The sequence below is a fragment of the Acomys russatus genome, chromosome 9 (genome assembly GCF_903995435.1).
Source record: "Acomys russatus chromosome 9, mAcoRus1.1, whole genome shotgun sequence".
NCBI classification, from domain to species: Eukaryota; Metazoa; Chordata; class Mammalia; order Rodentia; family Muridae; genus Acomys; species Acomys russatus.
In genome coordinates this window covers 32,473,885-32,501,859 of record NC_067145.1, presented here as the reverse complement: position 1 = coordinate 32,501,859, position 27,975 = coordinate 32,473,885, and the positions used below count along the sequence as shown (strand labels likewise).

Genomic DNA, 27,975 nt, shown 5'->3' with positions numbered 1-27,975 from the left:
AACATCAACATCATCATCATCATCAACATCATCATCATCATCATCAACAGCAACAACAACAGCAACAACATCAACAGCAACAACATCATCATCAACAGCAACAACAACATCATCATCATCAACATCATCATCAACAGCAACAACATCAACAACAACAACAACATCATCATCATCAACAGCAACATCATCATCATCATCATCAACATCATCATCATCATCATCAACAGCAACAACAACAACAACAACATCAACAACAGCAACAAAAACCAAGGAGGTAACAACGATCAGGCTCAGAGACAGATCAGGCTGAGAGGTGCCACAGGTACTTCAGACAGTGGTTCACCCAGATGCCCCAGGAAGCAAGCACCACTCTACAGTGCGGCCTGACCACAGGGCTTGGGGAACTGAGGTTGAATTGGGGGCTTTTGAGACTCTTTCTGCCACACACAAGAAAAAGGAGATGTTGAAACTGCAAGAGAGAAAAAAAAACACAAAAAACCAAAACCAAAGGCCAAATGCAAAACGAGGAATGTGTAATTTAAAACTCTAAATCACAGGGTGTGGCTATGCTGCTGCAGACAGGAAGTCACTCAGGAGTGGGGGCTCCTCCCTGAGGGTCCTGGGCAGGATACTCAGTCCTTCAGTCTCACGGGTGGGGGACGCAGCATCCTATAAACCTTAGGAACAAGCCCTTCTCAGGCTGCCTGTCAGCCAAGGACCAATAACTGAAGGACGCTGACTGACTGCTGGCAACCTGCCCCCCAACCCCGACCCCCCGGGACTTGCTCTGGTGGGTGGAGGAGCCAGTCCAGGGCCAGTACTACCCAAAGGCAGTAGTATGATTTTTTTTTTTAAATGACACATATTTTGAAAGTAACTTAAAATAAGCCTCTTTTAAAAAACTGTGTCATTCATTGAAAGCCTGAGATTTTTCAGGAGTGTCTGAATGCTACCAACTTCATTCAGAAAAAAAAAAAAAATGTCTTTAACATCCATCTGTTCACAAGAGCTCTGCTTCACAAACGTAGCATGAGTCTGAATGGATCTGTTGCTGTCCCGCGGCAGAACCCTGACTACTCTGCAGCCCGTTATTTTAAACCCCGCTTTCTCCTAATTCTGTGCCACTCTAACTAAGGCTTCTTCTTACTACGTCTCTTTTCAGGAGTCAAAAGCACCCATCAGAGCCCAGGGCCACAAAGCCACTGAGTTCCCACAGATAATGAACGAAGGTGTCTAGGGCTTCGTGTGACATAGTACTGTACATGCAGATCCAGTATTCACCTGTGCACTGTACATATGACACTGTCAACATATGTACATATACTCACCTACATATACTCCAACCTGTATATGCAATCATTCTCATCTGTGTATACATGCATGTGTACATGCACCCCTACAAATATACTCAACATGCACACGCATGTACACTCAACACATATGCACATTTCAATATGTATGCACCTGCATACTCTTACCTGCACACACATGTATAATACATTGGTAAATTCATGTATGTTCACAGTCCAGCACACGTATCTATGTATGCACATACATACATACTCTAACGCCTCATCTTCACACACATACATGCACTCTAATAGGTGCACACACATACTTCTACCTATGTACACTCATACATGTGCATATACTGACACATACACAACACATACATGTTTCAACACCTACAAATATATCCATACTCTCATCTATATGCACTCCAACAAGCACACACACATTTATATTCTCACGTGTGTACATTCATATATGTACCTGCTTCATATACACACTAGTCTACATACACGCACATGCACCCTTATACACATGCAAACCCACACATAAGCACATCCTCTCTCATACAGAAAGACATGTACCCTGAGCAGACAAGGACATACAAAGCTCAAGGGAAACTGTGACCATGAGAATTGTCGGCCTCTCACACACTGCACATGGAGACAGCACTTGCATCACCTTTGTGCACTGACGCTGTTGTGAACAGACTGAGTGACTTGGATACACATGAATAGAGTTGTTGAAAATAGTCTGCTGTGGCCTCTGTAGCTTGCCAAAGCCCAATGTGTGAGCACACAGGTGAACCCCAAGACACTACAGGAGGATTGGGAGCAGGCAGGAGTACGGGCCCAAGTCACCCACTTTTAAGATGGTCCTTGCTGCTCAGGGACTCTGAATTGGGATGAGAAAGAGAAAGTGGTGAGTAGGCCCTTGTGATACCAGGCAGGCAGCATGCAGAGCAACGGTGACAAAGTGTCCTTAGCCCCTGACTGCCAGGAGCTGACACCTGTTACCCAAGTACCTTTAAGTCCACCCAAATCTGCGTCCCAGCAGATCTTCTGTACTCAGCAAGCTCAGAACGAGGATCTGGTTTGGCCTCGACTTGATATGCTAGGTTATGTTTCATACCAGACTCACGTGTGAAGGTTTTTTTGTTTGTTTGTTTTTTTAACCTTTTCGAAGCATGTCACAATACAGCATGCTAGTCACAGAAGATTAGGAAAATCCCAGACAAATGAAGAACTGAGGGGAAGCACAACTTCACAGGCAGCCAGCCTCACTCAACACCCACACTGGGTGCTCACAGATCTTCAGGTCTGACATCCAGAAAGCTGAGTCTAGATGTTGAGGTCCCCTCTTGCCTGTCTCCTGAACACACATCCTATGCATCTTCACAAGAAGAGAACATCTGGATGGTTTGGGTTAACACTCAGCTCAGGGAGCAGCAGGTGGTGATGGTTTAGGCTTTGGGCTCCCAGAATTCCCCAACACCCACCCAACTCATCTTCCTGTGAAAGTACCCCAGGATTGGCCGTGTTCCAGGAAAAGCTATTTGCACGACAGCCAGATCTGGCCTGCAGCCCTTTCTGTTAGCACCTCCAGCAAGGGTGTGTTTGTCTTTCTGAGCGGGTGGAAGCTGCTCCCGAGACAACAGCAGAACACTCTTCCTGGAGCTCTGGCTAAGATACCTGTCACAGGTGGAAAGACACAAAAAACCAAGTGCCTGTGGCATCTTGACACCTGAGGGTGGTTTAACGGAGCTTCGCTTTGGCTGTGTTCCCCACACACCCATCTTAGAGAGCTGAGGTTCACTCACACCCAACACTTAAAGGCAGGGGGGCAGTTTGGATCTGAGAGAGACTCGGTCTACAGCGACAGTGCTCACCACTTAGGAGGCATGGACTGCCTCAAGGTCCTCACTAGGGTTTGTAGTGGATGTAAACCTGTTTTTGTTTTGATCCCAAGTGTGGGATGGGGAACAGACTTCTGAAAGAACAGGTGATGTTTATCCACTTAGCAGTTGAACCACCTTGTGGGGGGAGGGGGGCCTGGTTTTTGCCCAACACCCTAGTACAGACTCTGGGAGGAGATATATGCCCACAACAGGAGGTTGAGGGGTTTTTTTTTTGGCTTTTGGTTTTGGGTCTTGGTATTGTCTGGCTGTTGACTGCTCCACTTCAAGATGCTCCTAGAGAGGATAGCTCCAGAGAATGCTTCGAGGCTTTGGGCTCTGGCTGCTGTTCCATGTTCCAGCAGCAACTTTGGTGGAATTGCTGGTCTGCTGAAATCCTGCCGACTACGCCAGGGGGATTGCTCCCAGGAACTGAATTCACCAAGGTCTACTTCTCCTGTTCCCATAAATCTCCTTTCTCTCCTATCTAGGGTAGGTGGGCTGGAAGGGAGGTATAAACATTTAAAGAACCCCAAATAAAGTAGGTTTGAAAAAGGTGAAGCCTACAAGGGTAGGACTGTCTGGCCCCAGCCTGTGCTAGCCAGAGCTTCAGCTTTGTCAAGTCTGGCCAGAAAGTGGGCTAAGGTGTCGAATCACTGGACTTGGTGCAGGCGTGTCTACCTGTAGTGACTGCAGGTGGGCAGGGCGTGTCAACTGTGATGCGCTGCTCAGAAAGCGTTCCTCTTGAAACCGCCTTAAATATATCTGGGAGATGTGCTCCTTTCCCAGCCTACAGCACCCACTCTGTGGCAGCTGATGCAGGAACCTGTGTCACTGTGGTGCTGGGCCAACTCAGCCTAGGAGCTGTCCACTTGGGGCCCAAGCAGAGTGTGTTCCCCAACTTCCACCAGGAGATCCAGAGCTGGCTGAGGATGGCTTGGGAGGTCCGCTTTTAGTCTTAGGCCATCAAGAGACAGAGCAGGTTCTGGAACACAGGAGGCCATGGTGGTGGTGGATCTCTGTGCTCTGGGACATGAGTACAGCTACATGACCCATAGAACCCTGAAGACAAAGCCTAAAGACCAGAGCGAGGGACTGGCAGGGACAGGCTAGTTTCAAAGGAAGCAGCAAGCACTGGTGCCTGGAGAACTGGTCCAGTAAAGCAAGCTTAGAAAGGGAGAGACAGGTTCATACTGAGTGAGCAGTGACATTGTGACAGCAAATGTGGAAACGTGGAACATGAAAACAAACACACACACACACACACACACACACACACACACACACACACACACCATGCAGACTGCCAGCCAACAGAGCTACTTACCTCCTCCATAAGGCCAGGGGCTGCTCTGGCTCCTTGTCAGGAGGTCCCAGGGAGGCCACGAGGGCAAAGGGCCAGGCCAGCAGCATCATGAAAGCAGCGAACAGGAGCCGAATGGGGAACAGCGTCAATGTCATGAAAGCCACCTGGGAAGACAGGTGTTATTTTTTTTTTAAGCACTCCCATTTGAGAACACGGTGGAGCTCCTTGCACCCTGGGGTCCTGCAGTGCCAGGTCTCAGCTTGCCAATTCATTGCCATCACCATGGCTTCCATCCTCCACTCCTGACTAAAGACACTCAAGGACATTTTGGAAACAACACGGCAGAGCTCGAATGACACACTCAGCTCTGCTCAGACTCAGATCGCACATCCAAGCAGAGGACCTGGCACCCAAAGCTGGAGCCAGGCCCCCACACCTTGTTCGACACATCATGGTACCTTCCTACCCGACCCTAAAGTCATTACGGCGGGGCTGGGGAGATAGTCTGTAAAGTAGTTGAGTCACGAACTGAAGACCTGAGTTCAATTCCAGAATACAAGTGAAAAAACAAGGTGTGGTAGCCCAAACTTGAAATCCTAGCTCTAGGGATTACAGGGACCTTGGGGCTCACTGGCCAGCTAGCCTACTTGGTGAATTCCAGACCAGTAAGATACCCTGTCTCAAATGCGGGGCCACAGCTGTGGCTGATCTCAGGCTTCGACATGTATGTGCACACGCACACATTGTTGGTGTGAATAGAGACAGTACATGCAGTCCCTTGGACTACACAGCAGAGAAATCAGGGCAGCTCTCCAGCCATGGCTGGGTTGGACGGAAGGTGAGTGCCCAAGGGAGGCACGGCTCACTAACCAGTGCTCACTTCAGGGCAGCAGGAGGCTACAGGACCAGGTGGTTGCCTGGGGCTCTGAGGAGGGGCAGATCCGAGAGCTGCATTGATGGAAGACTTTTTTTTTTTCACATCCGTAGAAATCAGCATGGATTTGACACTGAGCTCGGTCAATCCACACTCACACCTTTTAAAGACCAAACAGTTGCAAGTGGCCTGAGGACAGGGCACATCCGGGTACCAATATCTACTCCATACCTAATTCAGTCACTGGAGCCATAATGACACACAGCATCTTGTGTCTGGTGACGACCTCCTCTGTCCCACAGAAGCCTGCAGTGTGCTGTTCAGATGTCTCTGGAGGTAAGGACACCACCAATCACCCCTCTTGCCTCTCTCTCTCTTGGGACAAGGGTTCCTGTAATGTCAGATCCTTGCTTGCACTACTGGGTTTGTGTTAGGGGTGCTGGACTTGCTGGTGACTGATCTGGATCAGCTCTTCATTAAATCCAGGTGAGACACTTATCACACCCCGCTGGCCCCACACTGCTGTAGCTGCCACCTCCCACCGACCTATCTCCGGCTAGCTGGTTGCAGCTTCCGAATTTCTAGGATCCCCCTCCCTGGGTTAATCTTGTTTATTCTCCACGAGGAGTTTTCCTAGAACCCTTGGCAAGCTTCCTGACAATGCCAAATTGAGAGTCGAGGAGGTAGCCTCTGCAGCGTCGCTGCTCAGCATCTAGGGCGATGTGAGCTAAGGAAACCCTCTGCATCGGTGCGCTGCATGGGGGAGGGGAATGGACGGTCCTCTGAAGCACTGCAGTGTGGGGGTGGGTCATGGAGCCGGGGAGTACAGCATGCTGCGGAGGGTTAACAGGCCTCAGGTGCTTGCACTGCCCCTATCTTCACTCAGTGCTCGCCTTCCAGCTTCTGTCTGTACCCCCAGGGAGCAGGGAACCCTCCCCTTGGCAAGGCAGGACTGAAGGGGCCTGCCACGGCCTTTCTAGAACCTACTACTGTACCTTCTGCACATCCGACACTTCCACAGGCTACCATCTTCAGGAGCGCTCAGCACAGCCAACTGGTCTCTACTTCATCACTTGACCACCGTGGTGCAAACTGGTCTAAACAGACTAGGGAACCACAGGCCATAGGAGAGGCCAATGTTTCTGAGCCACTACAAAGGGAACCCGCCAGCCAGGAAGTTATGACACCAGAGTAGCTAAGCTCTAGGCAGCCACAAGAGTCAGCCTTAGAAAATCAGGCAGCAGGATGTCTGCCAACATTCTAGATGCCCTGCCTTCCAGGTGTGGGTGGCTATCGCCAGGGCAGAGCCTGTCTCTATTGATGCCAACGTTCTAGATGCCCTGCCTTCCAGGTGTGGGTGGCCATCACTAGGGCAGAGCCTGCCTCTATTGATGCCAATGTTCTAGATGCCTTCCAGGTGTGAGTGGCCGCCAGGACAGGGCCTGCCTCTACCGAAGCCTACAAGGCACCCTTTCTTGCTGTAGCTTATGGAACCAAGAGCTCTGTCCACATCAAGAGCACAGGGTGCCAGAGGGATTCTGGGAGGAAGGCAGGAGTCCAATCTGCACACTCATGAGGCCCAGCGCCACACTAGATGCCAACTTGAGACACCTATCTGAGGTCTCCAGGGCCAATTTTACCAAGAATACACTCAATATGGCTGTCCACCAGAGAAAGTGACGTAGCATGTGGCAGAATGGATACCAGATACCAGCATCTGGCCAGGGAAGAGCTAGCCAGTGAGGGGCAGCCTGGAACAGGCTACAGGACAGATGAGAGAGGGGAGAGACATGGAATAAAAGACTCAGCCATGCTCCCAGGTGACAACAAGGTGGGGCTCAGGGTTGCACCTCCATGAAAATTCCATGGACACAGAAGGTGTAGGGCGCCACTGATGCTGGGACCCGAAGCCCAGGTTTCTTAAGAGCAGCTGCGTACAGTGGAGACCCCATTCACTATAAAGAGCCACATCACTCTCAAAGGTGCCAGGCCTAGCAAATCATGTGGTCATCCTGCCCGTGAGCCAGAAGGAATTATACCACAATTCAGTAAGGGATTACATTGGCTTGAGGCTGTGTTAACCTAAATTGCCCTCTGAACGTTGATTATAACAAACCAACCCATTAAGAGAGATGCAGTCTGGATGAACAGGCATTGGTACACACGCAGTCCAGCACAGCCCCAGAGGAGACGGTCTGAATTAGATTTTGAGGGTCCCCAACAAAAGGATTCTGTCCAACAGCAGGCCCCCCCCCACATCAATTCCATGAAACATAGGCTCCCTGTAAGCTGGGTCTGGGTCAAGGACAGGAAGTGTGGACTGAACCCCAGTATCTAGTGTAGCAAAACTTGGACACAATAAAAAATGGCAACGCAGGAGCCTACAGGCTCAAAGCATCAATGAAGACAATGGACACAAGGGCTGCGGCACGACATACTTAAGTGATACATGCATACATCCCCAGTGTCCACATGGACACATCCATATACACACTAAACATATTCTATCTATCTAACTATCGGTCTATAGGTAGATCTATAGACACACAAACATTCCAATTCATACAACGTGGAAACATTCACACACGCACTGAACAGACACAATGATATACATATATACTGATACATACAATGTGGACCAACATTCAAACACTAAACACATAAACACATGAACACATACTGCTCTGTAGACCAGGCTGGCCCCCAACTCAAGAGATTCACCTGCCTCTGCCTTCCTGAGTACTGGGATTATAAGCATGACCATGGCCACTCTTTTTTTTTTTTTCCTTCTAAAAATTATATTTTATTTTTTGGCATATACATTTATATTATTACACCTAAATTTAAAAAATTACATACAACAAGAAGAACCATGAAACCAAATACTTTGGTCTTACAATTAACCTTAGCTGTTTAGGGGTTAAGATATTTTTAGGTCTAGATAGATGTTTTAAGTTGACAGAGATGAGATATGACAGATATTGATTCTCATTCAGAATTTTACAATCACCAAGACAGGAAAGATGTTTTCTATAAGGTTGCCAAATACAATTAGCCAAAACACCATGAATGCAACATTCATATAATGCCTGACCATGGCAACTTTTAAAGGATAACATTAAATAGGGGCTGGCTTACAAGTTCAGAAGTTTGGTCCACTATCATCATGGCAGGAACCATGGCAACGTGCAGACAGACATGGTGAAGGAGCTCTTTTTGTTGTTGTTGTTTTTGTTTTTTGTTTTTTTGAGACAGTGTTTCTCTGTGTACCAGCTCTAGCTGTCTTGGAACTTGCTTCCGTAGACCAGGCTGGCCTTAAACTCACAGAGATCCGCCTGCCTCTGCCTCCCAAGTGCTGAGATTAAAGGCGTGTGCCACCACCCCAGCCTGAGTTCTACATCTTGATCCGCAGCAGCAGGAGACCCCACAGGAGGCCTAGATTAAGCACCTGTAAGACCCCAAAGCCCACCTCCACAGAAACACACTTCCTCCAGCAAGGCCACATCTCCTAATAGTGCCACTACCTATGGGCCAAGCACTCATACACATGAGCCTATGGGGCCATTTCTTTTCAAACCAGCACAGATACACTTTACTCTCACCGCCGTCCCTGGTAGATACCGCCAAACCAGCTCTTACATACGAGGCTGGTCACAGTTGGGACACTGTGACGCAGAGCACCGCTCCTGTGAGGGCTGTTCTTCGGGCAGTCTCCTGTAGACACAGGCCAGGAGCAAGGAAGATAGTGAGCAGTGGGGGATGGGGTACTTGGAGTGGTATGTAGGGGGGCAGTTAGCAAGGCTCAGGCGGGATAGAGTAAGGCTAGGCCCCACGGGGGATGCGGAACAAAGGGAGGCCTGGAGGGTCAGGTCCTGAGGACCTGGCCCTGAGCCAACGGTTCAGAGGGTAAAGATGGCCAAGCCTAACAACCTGAGTTCGATCCCTAGGGCTGACACTTTGAAAGGAGAGACCTGACTCCTTCAAGTTGTCCTCTGGCTTCCACAAGCATGCTGTGTAGCCCTAGGCTGGCACAGTGACCCAGAGCCATTGGCAGAGGTGTCCCTGCACTCTGGAGGTAGTCATTCTCTCTGCCTCACTGTCCAGTTTCTGGACAAAGACCCTTCCACACATTTGGTCTCCATAGTTACACAGCTTTAGCCACCCCAAACTTAAGGCTGGCGTGCTCGCGCTCTCCCCCCCCCCCCCCCCCCCCCCCACCCACCCCTCTACCTCCCGCCTACAAGGGATGTGCCAGATCTATTAAGGGGTTACCTTTCTACCTCCCTGACAGGGCTACTTCTGGGATTCCTGAGAAAGAGCTTGGAAGGTTCCAGGGCAAATTCTTTATTCCAGACAGTTCCATGCAGAAGGTAATGCAGGTCTTGTATGCTCAGTGGGAACGTGGGTTAGCTTTGGGAGCTACATGCCTCCATCCATCAGGGAGACAGTCCGAGGCTGCCAACTTTAATGTTGCTGGTGGCAACAGAGCTGGATGCCACCCTAGGGGCACCACTGGGGGACAGGTGAGTCTAGGTTCGCTGTGGGACAACTGAGGGTGGAGCTTCAAAACACACAAGGCACCAAGGAAAGATCCGAGGCAACAAGCTTAGGGACGGTAAAACAAACAGAAACGGCTCCCCAGCTCCCTGGATGACTTCAGCATTTGGGGGCAAACACAGATCAAGGGTCACAGAGATGGCCAACTGGAGGAGTGCCGGACAGGTGCAGCAGTCTGGAGGCCACAGACACTGGACGGGGTGCTACAACATTAGCTGGAATCACAGGCAATGAGCCAACATCCAAGTGCGCCCAGCCCAAGCCAGAGCCTGCAGAACTGTAAAATAAACCAACAGGGGCCCAATCATCACACTCAACGGAGCACATAGCCTGCTACCTGAGCGGATGGACCAGAAGCCAGAGGTCCACATTATCTCCTCATCCAGAGATCCAGGGGAGGAGCTAGGAGATTTGCTCAGGGATTGGGTGAGAGGGTGTGCAATATGAAGGGCTGCTGGGCCACAAGGGGCTGTCTCAGCACCACACAGACAGACAGACAAGACAGGCAGGCATGTGTGTGTGTGCGCGCGCGCGCGCACACACACACACACACACACACACACACACACTGCCCTAAACCCTCACCCACTCTAGAGGGAACAAGAGACACAGGTGGGCCTCTGAGAATAAGAAACAGAGAAAGGCAGGCAGATCATACCCTCTCATGCCACAGGGACAGACAGACAGACAACACACACACACACACACACACACACACACTGACCTAAACCCTCACCCACCCTAGAGGGAACGAGAAATACAGGTGGGCCTCCGAGAGTGAGAAACAGAGAAAGGCAGGCAGACCATGCCCTCTCATGCCACAGGGCCGGCCAGCCTTCCGGCAGAGGAAAACAAAGAGAACCCTATTAGGGAGGCAGTGCTGTGCTGCAAACCAAAGGGAAAATGGCCAGAAACTGGCCAGAGAGTAGAACAAGGCAGCAGCTAATCAGAGCCCAAGGCCAGGGTTCCAGGAACAACAGGAGACCACTTGGGGGACCCATACCCTTCTCAGGACGTCTCTGACATGCTGGCTCTAATGCAGGGCAGTGCTACCACGATGGCATCCAACCGGACCTCCTGACACCTTGTGGTCAGCAGCGGACCCAACAGTCACGGGCATGTGGCTGAGTCTGCCCTCCTCCTTGCGTCCCCTCTCCAGAGTACAGCTGTCCCGCCCCACACGTCCTATCCCAAGGGACGGTTGTCTTTCTCTCTTACCAGCGCATTTTGATTTCTCCTACGTAACAAATTCAGAATGCAGCCCAAGATGGGCCTCTGGCTCTTGGGTTTGGGACTACTATGGTGGCCAAGGAGGGGTGGAAAGAAGGCTGCAAATGTCACATTCCTGGTAGGTATGACCCCAGCACAAGAAGTAATGGGTGAAACATTGAGCACCAAACTGATCCGAGCCAAAAGTACGAGTCTAGGCCACAGCCCTGTTGGAAGCGAGGCTGTCTGTCCCTGAGAGGAATTTCTTGAGCCTAGAACAGAAGGCTGATCTGGTCCCTGTGTATTCCAGTAAAGCTATCCTGGGAGGCTGGTGGGCAACCTGCACATCTCAAGGCTCTGGGGGATACAGCAATGGGCTTCCCAAATGGGTTAGAGAAGAGAGGTTAAAAACTACAGGGATGCCTTCAGGGCACTGAGACACTCGGGGGAAAATCAGCCCTGGGGTCAGCTGTGGGCCAGCACTCACAACTATAAAGGTAAAGACCATCTGCAAGAAGCACTGCCCAGCCAGCCAGGCAAGGCCGATGCAGCTAATCTCATGCATTCCTTTATATCACATGCAAGCTTCAAAAGGCACTACAAACCACACACGTTGCTCAGCCAGAACCCAAAGGCACACTTGCTGAAGCCCACAGCAGCCCAGAGCCCCATGTGACTTCGACTAGAGCTAGACCCTACGGAAGCAAATGAACAGACTAGCCAACAGGTACCCCTGCCCTAGGTAGTCCCAGTACTTTAATTAGGTCCAGGGTGATTGTTCCCGTTGAACACGGCTCAGCCATCACGTTTAGCACCAAAGCTCGGGCAGCAGAAGATGAGAAGGCGACTTAAGCTGCTGCAGGCACTCCATCTTACCACAAAGAGCCTTATCTGTTGAACAGGCTCCCCGGGCCCTAACCATGTTACAAGACCAATCCCGTATCACACCTGCCCACTGCTCAGTATCCTATATACCCCAGAGGCCAAGATAAGGCTCAATACAGGGGACATTTGAGGAACACTTCAGCAGTGTTGTTTACACTGAGTTCATTTGTCCATTTCTCACCAGCATGCTGATGTCCCTGCCCTGAAGGCCTTAGACCCCAATTGTGTAGTGAGCTGGAGTTTTCAGGTGCTCCAGCACAGCTAGGAATGTCCACGTCTCTGTCGGAACTTTCCTCAGAGGCTGTGCTTATGGCTATTTATAAGTACCTCTTAGTTCTCCCACTCAAATCTAAAATTAAATATAGCTTTTCTAAGATGGAGCTATTTTTTTTTCTTCTAAACCTTCAGTCCCAACTCCCCAGGTCTATGCCAGGTTCACCCAGGAGCTGTCCAATGAAGTCTGGGAGTATCACCCAATCCAGAGCATCCTTGATGCAGGCTGAGCTGAGCCTGTCTTTAGGGAAACACTCAAAACTCTCAGAATCACCTTAGGAGCCACACAGGCAATTACAGGAGTGATTTCCTCGAGGGCTGTCCCTGTTACACAATCTTACGGTCCAGTCCTCACAGCCACTCCGGTTTCAGCACACCACAAGGGTGGAAATGACTTTCATCAATCTTTGTGAGCCTGGTGGGAAGACCCCGGGAACTGTTTTTGTTAGCTGGATCCTCCCAATTCAGGCCTGTGTATAGAGCCTCACTGCTAGGGCACAGATGGCAATGTTGGGGGCAACATTCGTGGGGCGGTGCCAGAATACCCTGGCATTTGCTCCAGACCTGGGGACACTGGTATGTGACATGGAAGGCTGCAGGCTAAGTAAGACTACAGAGGGTCGGTCTCCTTCGTCCAGATATAACTGTTTCTCTGTGGCCAACCACACATGGTTGACCTCTTTGCAAACTGTAACACAGATTGGAAACAAATCGCTTGTTCGAGACATCCTATGAGTATGTGAAGAGTTGGGTCAGGCCCCAGAGACAGCTCTGGAAGTCCCTAACTTAACAAACAAGGACCCTGGTTACCTGTCAGGTCTCCCCATGCCATTTTGTATGCAGCACTAGCACCTGGCCATTGCCTGCTCACAGCTGTGCATCCATGGGCAGGTGCGGCACTAGCACCTGGCCATTGCCTGCTCACAGCTGTGCATCCATGGGCAGGTGCTGCACTAGCTCTTGGCCATTCCCTGCTCACAGATGTGCACCTATGGGCAGGTGCAGCACTAGCTCCTGGCCATTCCCTGCTCACAGCTGTGCACTCATGGGCAGGTGCAGCACTAGCACCTGGCCATTCCCTGCTCACAGCTGTGTACCCATAGACAGGTGCTGGGACTTGGTGCCCACTGTGCAACTGCTCATCCATGTAGTTCCGCAGGTCCCACAGGACACACCCTGACACCATGTGGCTAGGTCTCCTTATGTGCAAGCCCCATGCAGCCAGGTAGGCTATGTAGCTGTATATCTCAGCACAGCCCATCGCCAGCAGGGAGGGCCCAGGGCTGGCCTTAACACTTGTGCATTTAGAGGAAAAGCTACATAACCACACAGTGCTGCCTTGGGCAGGAAAGAAGCAAGGCATTAGATACACAGACGAGTAACTGCAGGCCTGGGAACCCCACCCCACCCCGAGAGCATGCTCTATCAGACATTGCAGTGTCAGAGACGACCTGAGCTCCAGATAAGCTCAGAAGAAACATCCTAAGCACACCCAAGTATGGCCATCTCACTCTAAGATTAAGACGTTACCACACTAGAAGCACTTACCCTCCCTTAAGGCACACGTTAGGGGAGGATCCCCTGAGGCCAGAGAGAAAAACAAACTAGTTGTCAAAAAAGGGCTCTGGAGCCACCTTAGTTAGACAAAACCTTTCTTATTTTTTACTTTTGGTTTTTCAAGACAGGATGTCTCTGTGTTAGCCTTGGCTGTCCTGGACTCTCTTTGTAGACCAGGCCGGACTCGAACTCACAGCGATCTGCCTGCCTCTGCCTCGAGTGCTGAGATTAAAGATGTGTGGCACCACAACAAAACCTTTCTAACTACTCTTTAGCCTCATTATGGAGGCCTCTGAGCTTTGAGAGGCCTGCAGCCCTGTGCTCTTGTCCAGCTCTTAGAAAGGCTGAGTTGCCATCAGCTCTGTGGCACCCTCTTCCTCTGGCCAGTCTGGACTATGTTCTTCCAGCTGGGAGCCCATGAACTGGGCTCTTAACCAGCCTTATACCCACATGTTGTCTTGACGGCAGGCTTCCTAAAACAGCAGCACAGAAGCCCTTTGCTGGCAGTCTTCTGGGCAGACACATGGGTGATGTGACTGAACGGAGAGGCATATGACGGAAGGTCGGCTTACCACTCAGCAGACACATGAACACCTGTGATGTCGACGTCTCTATTCGATGTGGCCAAGAACGGCACGTGCCAAGGCCTGGCATTGATGAGCACATGGGGGGAGGCATGGTAAGAAGCTAATGGTGTGTGAGGCGCGTACACTCGGAAAGGCCTCTGCAGTGACCGGTGGACTCCAGAAAGGCTTAAGAAAATGGGCAGAAGGCAGCGTACTACACAAGGAGCAGTAAGTGCAAAGTTCTTAGGTGGGAGGGCCCTGGCCGGGCAGCATACACGGCTACCCAGGACAATGCTTATTCTGTGACCCAGGGCCATCCTGGCAGGCGTGTGTGAGGGCCTCTCCTCTAGCCTTGGTCTGGCTTCAGGGGTCTCTCCAGGCTGCTCTTCTCACTCCTCCTCCTACACATGCAATTGTCAACACAAGTCCTTTCCCTGTGCCTCAGTGTGTGTGTGTGTGTGTGTGTGCGCGCGCGCAGTGGAGGGGGGCAGGTGGTTGGTTTCTGTCCCTCTGGTCCTCATAGTTCTGTCCTGGCAATCTTGTAGCCTAAGAGGTAAAACACTGCAAGGAAATAAACTGCAGCTGGGGTCCTGCCAGGGTGGCCTGCCACCCAAGGGCTCTGCCGCAGCAGAAAGTCCTGAAGTCATGCGTTTGGGGGGCTGTATGCACTCCCTTCTAAGAATAAGCCTCAAACCCAGAAACTGGTCCTAAATCCCTCTCCAGAGCTACAGGGACTCAATGGCTGTTGACCTACTTTAGGGAACACTGGGGGGAGGCGGATGGGCAGGACTCCCCATAATTACAGTCTCCAAAACGGAGTTTTCCAGGCACTAGGCTCAACATCACGTGTGGCAACAGCCCAAGGCTACCAGGAACAGGTGGTGCAGAGACGGGAGCCCTGCCAGCAGCTTCCCAGGGCCTGTGACTCTGCAGAAGTCCAGGCTTCCTATGGGTGAACAGTCCAGTCTCAGGAGACCAGAGTCAAAAGGCCTGCTTCTGCCGGCTCCCACCGACCCTAACCTAACGCTGCTCCTACTTGCCGAGGACGGTGGCTCCTCGAAGAGGGCGCTTTAGGTATCAGCTGGCTGAGAAGTGTCTACTTTTTAACACACTGTTCCTTCCTCAGGTCCAGGGTACGGAGGCCCTGCCTAGGGATACCAGCCAGCCAGGGCTCAGGGTGAGCCATGGTCTCCCGGCCAAAGCACCATTTTCACATCCTAACTCTAATGTTGAAATGCAGAGGGGACTTGCAGCACTGTGTCCTCTGGGGCTGTGAGGGATGAGACCCATGAATATCAAAACAACACAGGGAGGGGGCAGCTGGGAAAGCATCAACAGGAGAGGTCCACCATGCAGTGGGACAGACAGACCTGAGAGATGGGTAGGGACTCATCTTCCTTGGGGAGCCAGGACTGAGACCCACTCCAACCAACCTATGGCTTCCCAAGACCCATTGCCTGGGCTGTGGGGTGGGGGTGGGAGAGAAATCGCAGGGTTCAAGGCCAGAACATTAGCTTCTGTCCCTGCTGCAGGCAGGGTATCTGGAAAGAGGGAGGGTCACAGCTCTACTGTTGGTAGGAGGGGTGCTTACACAACCCGTGTGGGGGAGCCCTGCCCCTAGCGCTCGCTCCCCGATGGGTAAGACCACAGCCACATACCCCGGACCGCCTGCAGACACAGGGCTCCCCCCTAGTACATCTTGTCTGTTTGAGCTGGTCAGGGAAGGAGGTGTACGGGGACCATGTCCTTGAGACTGGCTTTCCTCCGAAGGATGGAGCTGACTTGATTCCTGAGAAGGCTCCCACCTCACTGACCACGGGAGCCGAATAAAGAGGCCTGTGAGAAGGGAAGGATGAAGGCAGTTTGCGAGGGGGATTTGGGGGAACTTTTGAGACACTATGAGAAAGTCATAAGAACAACTGGCAGGACATCCTAAGACGTAATCAAAGGCCTCTTCCTGTAGGTCAGAGACTTCCTGTTGGACAGGTGGACCTTTTGATCTGTCCATTGGAGTTGTCCCCTTACAGGATAACTTGGCAAGGATAAAAGACCCTAAGAGACTCCTGCTGCCTGACCCAGCCTGAGTCTAGCTACAGGCATCTATCTCTACATAGACCAGCACAAGCTCTCCTCTCCACTATATGGTCAAGAGCCAGTCCTTGCCCTCCCAGACTTTAGGTCAGTCCAGGCCTGTGTCTACTTGGGCAGTTAAAATTTTATTTTAAAAAAGCCTATAGATGTCAAGTCACTTTTCTGACTCTAAAGCAGACAGGACTGAACAGTAATGTGCTGTCTCAGGAAAGGAGCTGTCACCAGCTCTAACGGCCTTCCCCAGTGGCATGTCCCAGGTCCAGTGACAGCTCGTACCTCCACCCATGGTCCTGGCAGCATGCTCGAAGGGCCACTGCATGAAAAACAGCCAGGGACCACATGGTTTAGCTTTAACTCATTAGAAAATTGCCATGGCAATACTATGTATGGTGGGCTGCCATCATTGCAGTGAAACATCACACACGCCCCACCCCCAACACTGGGTATCCCCTCCAGGCTGATTTCCACCACAATTCACATCTAGACTCCAACGCAGGAATAGTAAGGATGCTCTACCCTGCTACAGCACACCCATAAGGATGGAGTGCAGAGCAACTGCGATCCTGATTATTTGGGATGGTCACACTTTCCCCTAGGTTATGTTCAACGAAACTAAATTTCCAGGAGCCCCATGTTCAGGTAATTCCTCCTGGATCCCTGGGTCAGGCATGCTGGAATGACACTTTGAGAGACAGAGTCTAATGAAAGATTTGCTTGGACACTCAAGCCTCACAGGCCTGGGACAGGAAGCCTGGGGAACCTTCTCAGACACGGTCAGGGAGTAGATAATTGGACTTGTGGACACACTGCTACGGGGAGGGGCACAGTAGAGGGACAGGACATAAGGCCCTGACAAGGGCAGTGAGTAGGCCCCCAGCAAGGGGTCTGCAGCTGAGTCTAGATGCCCACTCTTTAAAGCACAAAGTTCCCGATCTTGAAAAACATAAAACTCGGCTAGGGAGATGGCTCATTGACTAAGTGCATGCCCGACAGCTGTGAAGAGGAGAATTTGGGATCCCCCTGAATCCAGGAAAATCTCCAGCAAGTGTAGCCGCTTTTACCTGTAACCCCAGCTTCATACGGCAGAGAGGTAGGATCCCCCAGGGTAAGCTGACTAACTAGACTGGCCATATTGCTGAGCTCTGGGTGTGATTAAGAGACCCTACCTCATTGAATGAGGTGGAAAAGCTATTGAAGATGATTCTTAGCATCAACCTTGGGCCTCCATGTGCATGTGTGTGTGCATGCGTGTGCGTGCACACACGCACACACACACTCAGACCCCAACACAAGTGGGGACACATGCAAACATGTACAGACACACACACACACACACACACACACACACACACACACACACTTTTTAAAAAGGAAATAATTCAATCGCACAAAAATATAGTGCATTGATGTTGGCAATAAAGACTAAGGCTGCCACAGGGAGACAAGTACAGAAGAGTGGCATCCACGCCAGCCTGCAAACAGCCTCAGGCTCCGTGTCCATCCTACAAGTTTCAGGCTGCCATGTACACCAGCATATGGAAGTCAATACCAGTGTCTGCTTGCAGAAACTGGCACAGGCCTAGAGGGATGGTGGCTGACCTGGGGTTCCCAGCAACTACAGCTTCCCTGAAGCTCCATACTCTTAAGGCCATTTCACAAGTTAGGTAGAGGTCACGGCTACTTGTATGATTGGTGGCCATTTGCAGATGGAAAGGGTTACATCTAATTTAAACTAAAAGGCTTACGTAGCAAAGGGCTGGAATTACACCAGCCAGTGGTTCCTTCTGGAACACCAACCACCCCCCACCCCCCACCCCCGCTCCCCAAGCAATTGCTGAGGGAGCTATGACACCAACTGCATCCAGCAGGGAGCCAGGCCCTGGGCACTATTCAGGGGGTAGGTCTTGACATCACAGCAGTCTCGAGGTCAGGATCATATTTATACCTACAAAGGTGTGTGCTCTACTGGTCCCTGGGAGCTGTGACCAGGGCCCCGGTGAGAGGAGGCTCTCGGCATTAGTGCCCATCTGTGCTGTGGAAAGTGCCACTCTATCTAGGCCTTGTGTGGAGACCAGTACAGCAAAGTGCAGAGAACAGTCAACAGCCGGACGCTTCTGTCACTAAGGGCTGTGGAAGTGAAGCCCGCAGAGTTCAAAAGTAAAACAAAAGACAGCACTGGGGTTGGGCAGATGGCCCAGCTGGTCAAGTGGCTGCTGCACAGCATGAAGAGTTCAATTCCAGTACCCACATAAAAGCCAGTGGTGGCAGTGGGTGCCATCCCAAGTGCTGGGCAGGTGGAAAGGACAAAGGCCTGGGGCTTCCTAGCCAGTCAGCCTCGCTGAACTGGTGAGTACCGACTTCAGTAAGAGATCATGTCTCAAAACGCAGGATGAAGACTAAGAAAAATACTCATATGTCAGGTCTCTGGCCTCATGTACATGTGCATGTAACATGCACGCACGCATGCACGCATCGCAGCACCAAAGTGTCGAGGACAACAACAAAATGATCTCCTGTCCCTTATAATCTGACAAGCATAAGGACAGATAATTCAATTGAAGAAAACTGTAGTGCGATGAGTTGTTCCAATGACACTGAGTTAAAACAGGGTCCATGCCTTAACCTCTGCACCGACCTGTGCTTTCTGGTAGGCTCAGAACAAAACTGTGCATTCACATGTAAAGTGTGTACATACAAATAAATACTCACACTAGAAGCCCAAATTCTAAAAGGCTATACAAGTGAAAGTTAGGCCCTTCTCCCAACTATCCCTTTGCCACTGTTCAGTTACAGTTCCCACTGCTCACTACAGATAAGGGTTCCCTGTTAAGGCAAGCAGATGTCCACATTAGGGTACACCACAGTGCTGTGAGCCAGGGACAATTCAGAGCCTGGGCCTGCCTACCCTCATCCTAGACACGGAAACTCAGGCTGGCCCTTCCACTGGCCTCAAAAGCAGTGCTTCTCAACCTTCCTCACACTGCGACCTTTTAATACAACTGCTCATGTTGTGGTGACACCCAACCATAAAATTATTTCATTGCTACTTCATAACTGTAATTCTGTTATAGTCTAAATATTTGATATGCAAGGTATCTGATATGTGACCCCTGTGAAAGGGTCACTTGAGCCCCAATGGGGTCTCGACCTGCATGTTAAGAACCACTGCTCTGAGGACTTTGCCTAACACTGACCAAAGGCCAGACACAAGGAAACAACCTTGGGTCTCTCTAAGACACACAGGCACCAACAGGGGTAGACCATCAGATGCCATGTTGCCTGCAGAAAGTATGCATCCCAACCCTGACATCTGCTCCAGGCATTCTTGGAGGGCTAGGCACTGTGCAGCCCAAGCCAGTGGACTCCAGTGTCTCTCCTCCCCTCTGACAAATCTTCCCTGTCTGGTGTTCCCCTGTCCGGTGTCCACCCCTTCCCCCGCCCCTGCCGTGTCCATAAGGCTCTAGAACACCAGCACCTCCATGCGGCATGGTGAGGTGCAACAGGATCTCTTAAATACAGGGTGCCCCTCACTGAGTCTCCTACAGTGTCCAGGTGCCCAGTGGGCAACAAAAGTCAGGAGGACATTGCTGTCCCATATGCCTGGGGCCTAGAGACTAAACACAAAACACTGGCTATCCTCAGGAGCTACAGGATATGTGCTGTCAGGACTCTGCTCCGTTGGAGCCAGGCCACAGCAACAGCCCAGCTGCGCTTTGCCTTAACTCAGACACTAGAAGAAAAGCCAGCCAAAAGAGACTTGCAGTATTTAGGCAAATTCCACTGAGGGCTCGGAAGTTAGGGCAGAACTTGTCAGCTACCTGACCTCACCATCACCTGGGATGAGCCTGGGTTTACAGCCTCCTCTGAACCGGCTTGAGCAAGACTGGTTCCATAAGGAGGTGGCTCTGCTGTCCAGGAAATAAACTCAAATCTAGTTAAATTTCAAAACTGGGAAAAACCCATCAGAGCTGTGACTGGAAATGCTTGTACTACAGAGTTCACGGGGAGTACCCCCCAAAACCCTGTGGCAGAAAACTACTCTAAGACCTCAAAAATAACAATTGGTGAAGAACTTTATCTTACAGCTCAAGACTTTCTGAGGCCTGCCCTTCATCTGTATCCTTGCTGTAACAGGAAGCAGCGAGTACTTCAGACCCAGGGTGCAGATCTTAGCCTGTTATTTTCTGTCCACTAAATGCTTAAGCTGCTTGCTAAATCTGTAGTTAAGTGACAGATGGGGCTGCTAGGGGCTGAGGTGGCCTGTGTGTCCTTAATCCAAAGCTGTACAGTAACCCCCCCCCCAGGGCAGTTCAGAGCCACTTGAAGTTGGAAGTTTCTGAGCTTCAGCCTTAAGGGACTTCCTCCTTAAGGGGGAAGCAGGGCTCTTTTGCTTGAAGGACGGGTCATCCACCCACCCTGTCGAAACTTTTCAATGGAAGCCTTCCATAAAGGCAAAGGCCTTGCAAAGCACAGCTTGGGGAATGTATGACAGAGAAATTCTGAGGGGCATTTATAAATATGTCCTTTGGCCACAGGCTGTAGTCACCCAAGCACTTGTATATATACACCAAGGTTCTGGGTAGGGCCCTGAGGGGGCACGTGCTTTTGGGCAACAAAGACCTGGTTCTAGAATCAGACTAAGTGGGTTAAGATTGCAACGGGGCTGGATGGATGCATAAGGGTGGAGAGGTAGCTTTGGGTAGGTGGGGGATATGCTTCATCCAGACTGAGTAGAGGCAGTACATAGAGGCAGGGGAGGGACAGGAACATATTGTATGGTGTGGAGGCACCACGAGAGTGAGGCAGACCCAGGAGATTCCGATACGGTGGGAACCTACCAAGATGGGTCAGAGGCGGCCTAGCAAGGCTAGGATTGGACAGGATAATTGGGGATTGGTTATTTAGTGTGACTGGATTGGGATGGGGTATGCTGAACCAGAATGGACTTGGCTTGGGAGGGGCTCCCATATCCACACAAGCAGCAGATCCAGGAGGAGGAAGACCCACCGGTTCCACAAGTGACAGAGGACAGAGCTGTAGGGTTAGGGGTTGTAGAATGAAACAGGGTAACTAGGTTCAAAGATGACTGCATCTTAAGCCCTCCTGCTGGGCCCGGGCAGTGAGGACCAACTGACAGCAACAGAAAGCGCCAGGCAGAGTCCCACTGGCTCCAGAGACAAGCAGGGAAGAGGACAAGACCTGGGGCCTGATAGGTGACCTTGCCTGTACCCTTTCAACCCGTTCAACCATCACATTCCCAAGGGCGATTAGCGCACACCTGTAATCCCAGCACTCGGGAGGCAGAGGCAGGCGGATTGCTGTGAGTTCATGGTCAGCCTGGTCTACAAAGCGAGTTCAGAACAGCCAAGGCTATACAGAAAGATTCTGTCTTGAAAAATCAAAGGGGGGGGGGCGCATTGGGAGACGGTGCTTGGGAAAGTGACAACTTCAATGCACTTCACAAACTAAACCTTAATATTATGTCTGATAAACTACCCACAGCTGGTTCCTCATAGTTGGAAATATTACTCTTCCCATAAACCACAGGACCAAAGAAGTATGAAACTATGAAGGGTCTCAAAAGTAACCACAGCACCGCAGACCTGGTCCTAGAACTGTAGAGTCCCAGATGCCGGGTATCACAGTGAGAGCCACATGAACAGATGGCAACTGTGCCCGGATCCAGGTCCCCACTCACTACCGCCAAACTGCGGCACACCGGTTCCCTCTCACGTGAGAACTAGGTTGTATAAAGTTAATTCCGGGCACAGCAACCCCAAGGGAGCGTCACTAACAGCCGAAATAGTGTAGTCGACACAGGAAACAATCTGCAAACATTGATGTGGGAATCATCCCGCTGGGATATACTAGGGGCCCCCGAACGTCCGCTGCTCCAGATGACCATCCAGGTTCTCGCACTAGGCCATGGAGACTCACAGTTGCTCTCCTAGCCAAGCCAGGGCGCTCGAAAGGGGCTGCCTGATGCGAGGAACCCCACCCCACCCCCGCCCACCTCCAGGCCTCCTGTTGGCGGGAATCCGTGCCAGGCCTGGGATGGGGGTGCGGGGCCCTAGGGATGGAGTGAAGGGTCCCATGCCGAAATCAAAGAGGGTGTAAGTCAGCATGCGCACAGGCGGCGGGAAGTGGGACCCTGGCGCGGGCTCGAAGGGTGCTACAGGGGAGGGGCGCGGTTCCTGAAGGACCGCGCGGCGCCTAGCCCCTCCCCACCGCATCCCGGGTGCATCCTGGACAGAGCAGGGAAGCGGTGCGAAGAACCCACCTGGGCCTTCTGCAGGGCGCTCAGCCGCAGCTCGTGCACGAAGGGGTTCCGCCCCGGGGGCGCTAGCCGCCGCGCGTCGCCTACCCCAGAGCTGGAGGAGGGGGCAGCTTGCGGCCCGCGACCCCGCAGCCTCATGGCGGCCCGCGCCTGAGCAAGGAGTGGAGCAGATGGAGCACAGCCGACGGAGCTCAGCGGAGCGGAGCCGAGAGCAGAAGACTGCAGACCTAGCAGAGCGCGCGGGAGAGGGCCGAGGATGCGCGGCTGCCCGGAGGCGCAGGCGCGGGAGGGGCGGCGTGACGTGGGTGGGGCCAACGCGCTGCTCCGCCCCGACTGCTTTTTTTGACTATGAAATGCGCCTGCGCCTCCGGAGGTTCTTGGACTTAACCTAGAACCCGGAGAAACCGGCGATATCCCAATTACAGGGAGACCTTGCGACTTGGGCCGCTGGAACGAGGTCCTACGGAGGCTTGTGGGCATAGCGGCGCTGAGGACCCCACTGACCCAGCTGGGCGGGCCTGCACTCGCCCGAACCTGCGACCACGGAGGAAGGTTCTTGGAGAGACCCGGGACTGTGCCAAGCCCGCTTCTCAGCTCAGTATAGCCCTTACAGGCAGCTTCCTTCCCCTGACCATTGAAGTACACCAGTCGCCATCCTAGGTGAAGGGGAAACGTTAGGGGACCATAATTTTTGCCTCGCTATTAACTAGGGCTCAAAATAGCCTTCCTGCTAAAATGTATACATTTGACTCACTGAATGCCTTTTGTAGTTTGTATCATATTTTTAATTAGGATACAAAATAGCTTTCCGGTCAAAATGTACACATTTGAAAAACTAACGCAGCGCCTTTTGTAGTGACACCAGGTGCATTTATTTGTGTATCTTCTAGAACCCTCAACAAGTAGTTGGGTGGGAGACAGAGAGTCCAGCCTTAGTCACCAGACAGGAGGAGGGAGCGAAGTTCTGCCGAACTCCAGATCCCTTTAGTTTCCCATCTAACCTCCCCAAAATGTTCCTGTGGGCACCAGAGCTCCGAGAGACCCCACCACATCCTGTTTATGGGGTGACCAGAGCCTCTGATAACTGCTGACAGAAATGTGGCCATGCCAAGCCCCATTCTTTGTTTTGATAAATTGCCTAGGAGGAAACTGCACTTGCAGGTCTTGTCCCTTTAAAGCTTCATCTTGTATTTAACACCTGACTTTGTCTTGAGACCCTCCTTGTCCCCTCTGCCAAATGAGCCTTGCAGCAGCAGCAGCAGCAGCAGCAGCAGTATGCAGCCTCTCCTCTGGCTAAGAACTAGACCTTGAAGAGCTATGAGCAGTCTTAGCGCTCTGTTGTGTTGTCCTGTGGCCTAGCCATGAGAGTCCCTCTGATCCTAGCTTCTAGTTCCCATTTGTTGTATAATCTCAGACACAAGATGCAGCATCCAAGGCTCTACAGCTCTGTCTCAAGAACATCAAGGGGCAAAGGCCTGGCAGCCTTGCCTACAGACCTGTACCTCCAAGGAAGACAGGCTGTCTAGGTGCCACCTGAAATCTGTGGGCAAACAAGCCTGAGGGTATCCTGGACCAGGATAGCTGGAACATCAAGAGCTGGGTCTCTGAGAGCTGTGAACATCTTGTGTAGCTGTGTTAGCCCAGCTCCTCCAATCGAGGGAGACAGGGCGGAGTTACAGATACTTGATGTTAGCCTGGTGTGCTGGTATTGTCATCGTAGTTGCACAAGTGAGGAGGATGAGGCGAGAGGATGCAAATTTCAGGCCAGCTGGCACTAGACAAGGAGACCCTGTGTCACACACGCGCACACACACACACACACACACACACACACACACACCCATGCGCCCATGTGCTATACCTGTGTTTGGTAGTGTGTAAGAGCAAGATGTCTACTGACATGAGCAGAAACCCAGTTAAAGATCTTGCTTTGTGGGGGAGCTGTTCAGAGTGTGCTGTGGACTGAGTTGGGTTCCCCAATAGACGCTGAAGTCCTAATATGAAGCACTGTGGAGGTGACCTTATGCGGAGAGAAAATCTTTTGCAGATAATCAAGATGAGTTTAATAGATTGGTGGGTCCTGTCCAGTGTTAGCGATGTCCTTACAAACGGGAGGTTTGAATAATGAGACAATTGCAGGAGGGCATGCGATGTAAGACCAGAGTTTTGCTGATGATAGGCCACCCAACCACTTGAAGCTGAAGAGAGTGGGAAGGTCCTTCCTTAGACACATCATGGGGAGCAGCCTCTAGCTCGATCTTGGACTTTGGTGTTTCTGAGCTATGAGAGGATGCATCTGGATGGTTTTTTTTTTTTTTTTTTTTCCATCCCAGTTTGTAGTTGTTTGTTCACAGCCCTAGGACGTTCATAGTACAGTGTGGGTCCAGGAAAGGATGAGGGTGGGAGGGGCACCCTGTCCCAGCCCTGCAATCTAAGCAATGAATAGCCCAGACTGGGTCATTGTTGTGAATCCCAGGAGAGGACTCGCCTGAGCTACCTGCCCTGCCTCTGCCTTTGTGGAGAAGCCCCATGGGAAATTTGGCCTGGTGGAAACCCAGAGTGGATCCTTGGGTCAACGAGACATTTTTGGAGACTAAGGGAAGGAAATTATTTGTTTAGATCGTGTTTTGATGCGACACAGAGGCAAGAAAGCGACTGTCAAAAGGAAGACAGTCCTCACAGATCATCGAACGTTAGAGGCCCAGGTAGAACATCCTCTTTGTCTTAAGTCTCTTTGTCCTGCTGTAACAAAACACCCAGGAGTGGGTAGTTTATTAAGCACATAAAGTTATTCTCTTACACTTCCAAGCCTGAAATAGGAGCCAGCAGGCTTGGGGTGTGAGGAGGAACCAATCTCTGCTCCCACTATGCCACATAAGCATGGCATTCCCCAGAGGGGACGCCAAGTTCTCACGTAGCAGGAGAGTGGCAGCATGGAAACCGCAAGCCCTTTTACAGCTGTAGTGGTGGAGCTTATTTCCTTTCCTCTCTTTCACATTTAATATGCTATTCTTTCATTGTCTTTGTGATGTGGGAGTGCAGATTGCTGGTTGCAGACCTTTCTCATTTAATGCTACCCATTTTCTTATAGGCACGGCTTTGTCTGCATCCTGCAAATGCTGGCTTGCTGGTCATCCGTTTTCCTTTGGTTTTTAATTTTCTTTCTATTTCCCCGAGTGGTCTCTTTGACCCCATGTGTTGTTTAGCTAGCTGCATAGTAATGTCTATATATTTGGAAAGGTGCCAGATACATTTCTGTCATTAATTTTAATAACTCCTTTGTGGTCCCAGCACATAGGCTCTGTGAGCTCCTTGTATTTGTGGCCTGTAATTATGCATTTGGGGTGGAGTATTCTGTGAATGCTGGTGGGTTGCATTGGTGCATAGTTTTGTGCAGGTTCCACATATTCCTACACTTAACTTGTGTTACTTGTTAATTACTTCTGTTAATTACTGAGGCCGAGGTTATTTGGACACATTTCCATTTTCCTTTTCAATACTTTCAGCTCTTGTCTTCTGTATTTTGCAGCAGTGTCATTAGGCACATACATACTCAGAGGGTTTATTCCTCCACTAATCAGGCCCTTTATTACGATGGAGTCTCTGACCCATTCTTATTGTTGTCTGCTGTTTTTTGGCATGTTTCCCCATCTTGTTATGTATTTTGGGTTTTAACCAACCTCAAAATACGGTCCTTTTTGCAGCAGTATTTAGACAAATGGGCTTGGTGATTCATCCAATAATTCTAGCACTTAAGAGGCTGAGACAGGAGGACCCCCCTCCTTCTCTCTTTGGGTATGGAGGTTCGAGAGAGTGTTTCTTTGTGTAGCCTTGGATGTCTTGGATTCGCTTTGTAGACCAGGCTGGCCTCGAACTCACAGAGATCCACCTGCCTCTGCTTTCCCTGGTGCTGGGATTAGGGCCATGTGCCACTGCACTCCGCTGATCTCTGTTTTTTGTTTTTGTTTTTTAATGGTTTTTCGAGACAGGGTTTCTCTGTGTAGCCTTGGCTGCCTTAGACTTGCTTTGTAGACCAGGCTGGCCTCGAACTCACAGTGATTGGGTCACCATGCCCAGCTTGATCTCTGTAATTTTCAAAGACAGCCTAACATGCGCAGCAAGACTCTTATTTAAGTCCCCCTCCCATACCCCACCAAGCAAACCAAAACAGCAGTGTTAGAGCTCTTGATCGGGGGCGCCAGCAGACGTAGGCTTGGCTGCTCAGTCCTGCTGCTTGCTTTCTGTTGCTTCTCTGACCTTGCTTTCTGCTTTTCTCTTCTGGACCAGTTCAGGAGGCTTGCCACCTTATCTCTACCATTGGCTCATTAGCTATACCTCTTTAACATTTTTGTATCTGGGTTAGAGCTTGTTATGTGCTCTCTGATGGCGTTTCACATAATACGATGCCACTTTACATGTGAGACTCCACAATATCCACTTTTGTTCCCTTCCCGCCCCTTCCTGCCACTGCTCTTGCATATTTTAATTTTATATATGCTAAACCTCCACAGCACACTATTATTATTTTTGCTTTTAGCAGTCAATTATCTTTTCAAGAGATTAGAAAGACTTTTGTATTTGTGCCAATGGGTGCCTTCTAAGCTCATTCATTGCCCTGCAGAGATCTGAATGTCTTCCTTGTGTTGTTTTCCCTCCTTCTGAGGAAGTTCTACTAAATATTTTGAAGTATAGAGCTGTTTGCTCGTGATGTTCTACAGTGTAGTTGTCTGAGGCATGTTTAGTTTGCCTTTGTTTCTGTGGGGTTTCCTCTGACGATTGAAATTCTGCTCTGGCCAGTCTGTTTTCAGTGCCTCTGTTTACTCTTGTGTCCTTGCCAGCACTCAGCACCTAGACCGTTGTCCACGCCGTGGTTCCTGACTGACAGGATTTGCAGTGGGAGAGCATCTTTGCATGGGCTTGTTATCTGTAACTCACCTATAGTGCGCTATCTGTCCAGATATCTTCCTCAGGCTGTCATCCTCCAATTGTCTTCTTACTTTTGAACAGGACTTTTTTTTTTTTAACATCAAAATCTCGCTATGTTGCCCATGATGACCTGAAACTCACAGGGCCGAGTGATTCTTCAGTCTCAGCCTCCAGAGTAAGTGGCACTGTGGCCCTAAGCCACCACCCCTCGCTCTCCTATGGGGATCTTTAAGGAACTGGGCTCTTGACACTGCTGGGCTTTCGATCCAT

General features: G+C 50.8%; 1 protein-coding gene across 1 annotated transcript in view; it reads right to left on the bottom strand.

The window, feature by feature from the left end:
- Lpcat1 (lysophosphatidylcholine acyltransferase 1) overlaps positions 1-23,041 on the bottom strand; it is a 52,028-nt gene extending 28,987 nt beyond the window's left edge. Inside the window, exons 1-2 of the mRNA XM_051151076.1 lie at positions 22,783-23,041; positions 4,512-4,654 (exon numbers count right to left, since the gene is read on the bottom strand). Coding sequence (XP_051007033.1) covers positions 4,512-4,654; positions 22,783-22,917 — 278 coding nt within the window. The 5' untranslated portion in view covers positions 22,918-23,041. The remainder of the gene's footprint in view (positions 1-4,511; positions 4,655-22,782) is intronic.
- Positions 23,042-27,975: the final 4,934 nt, after the last annotated feature.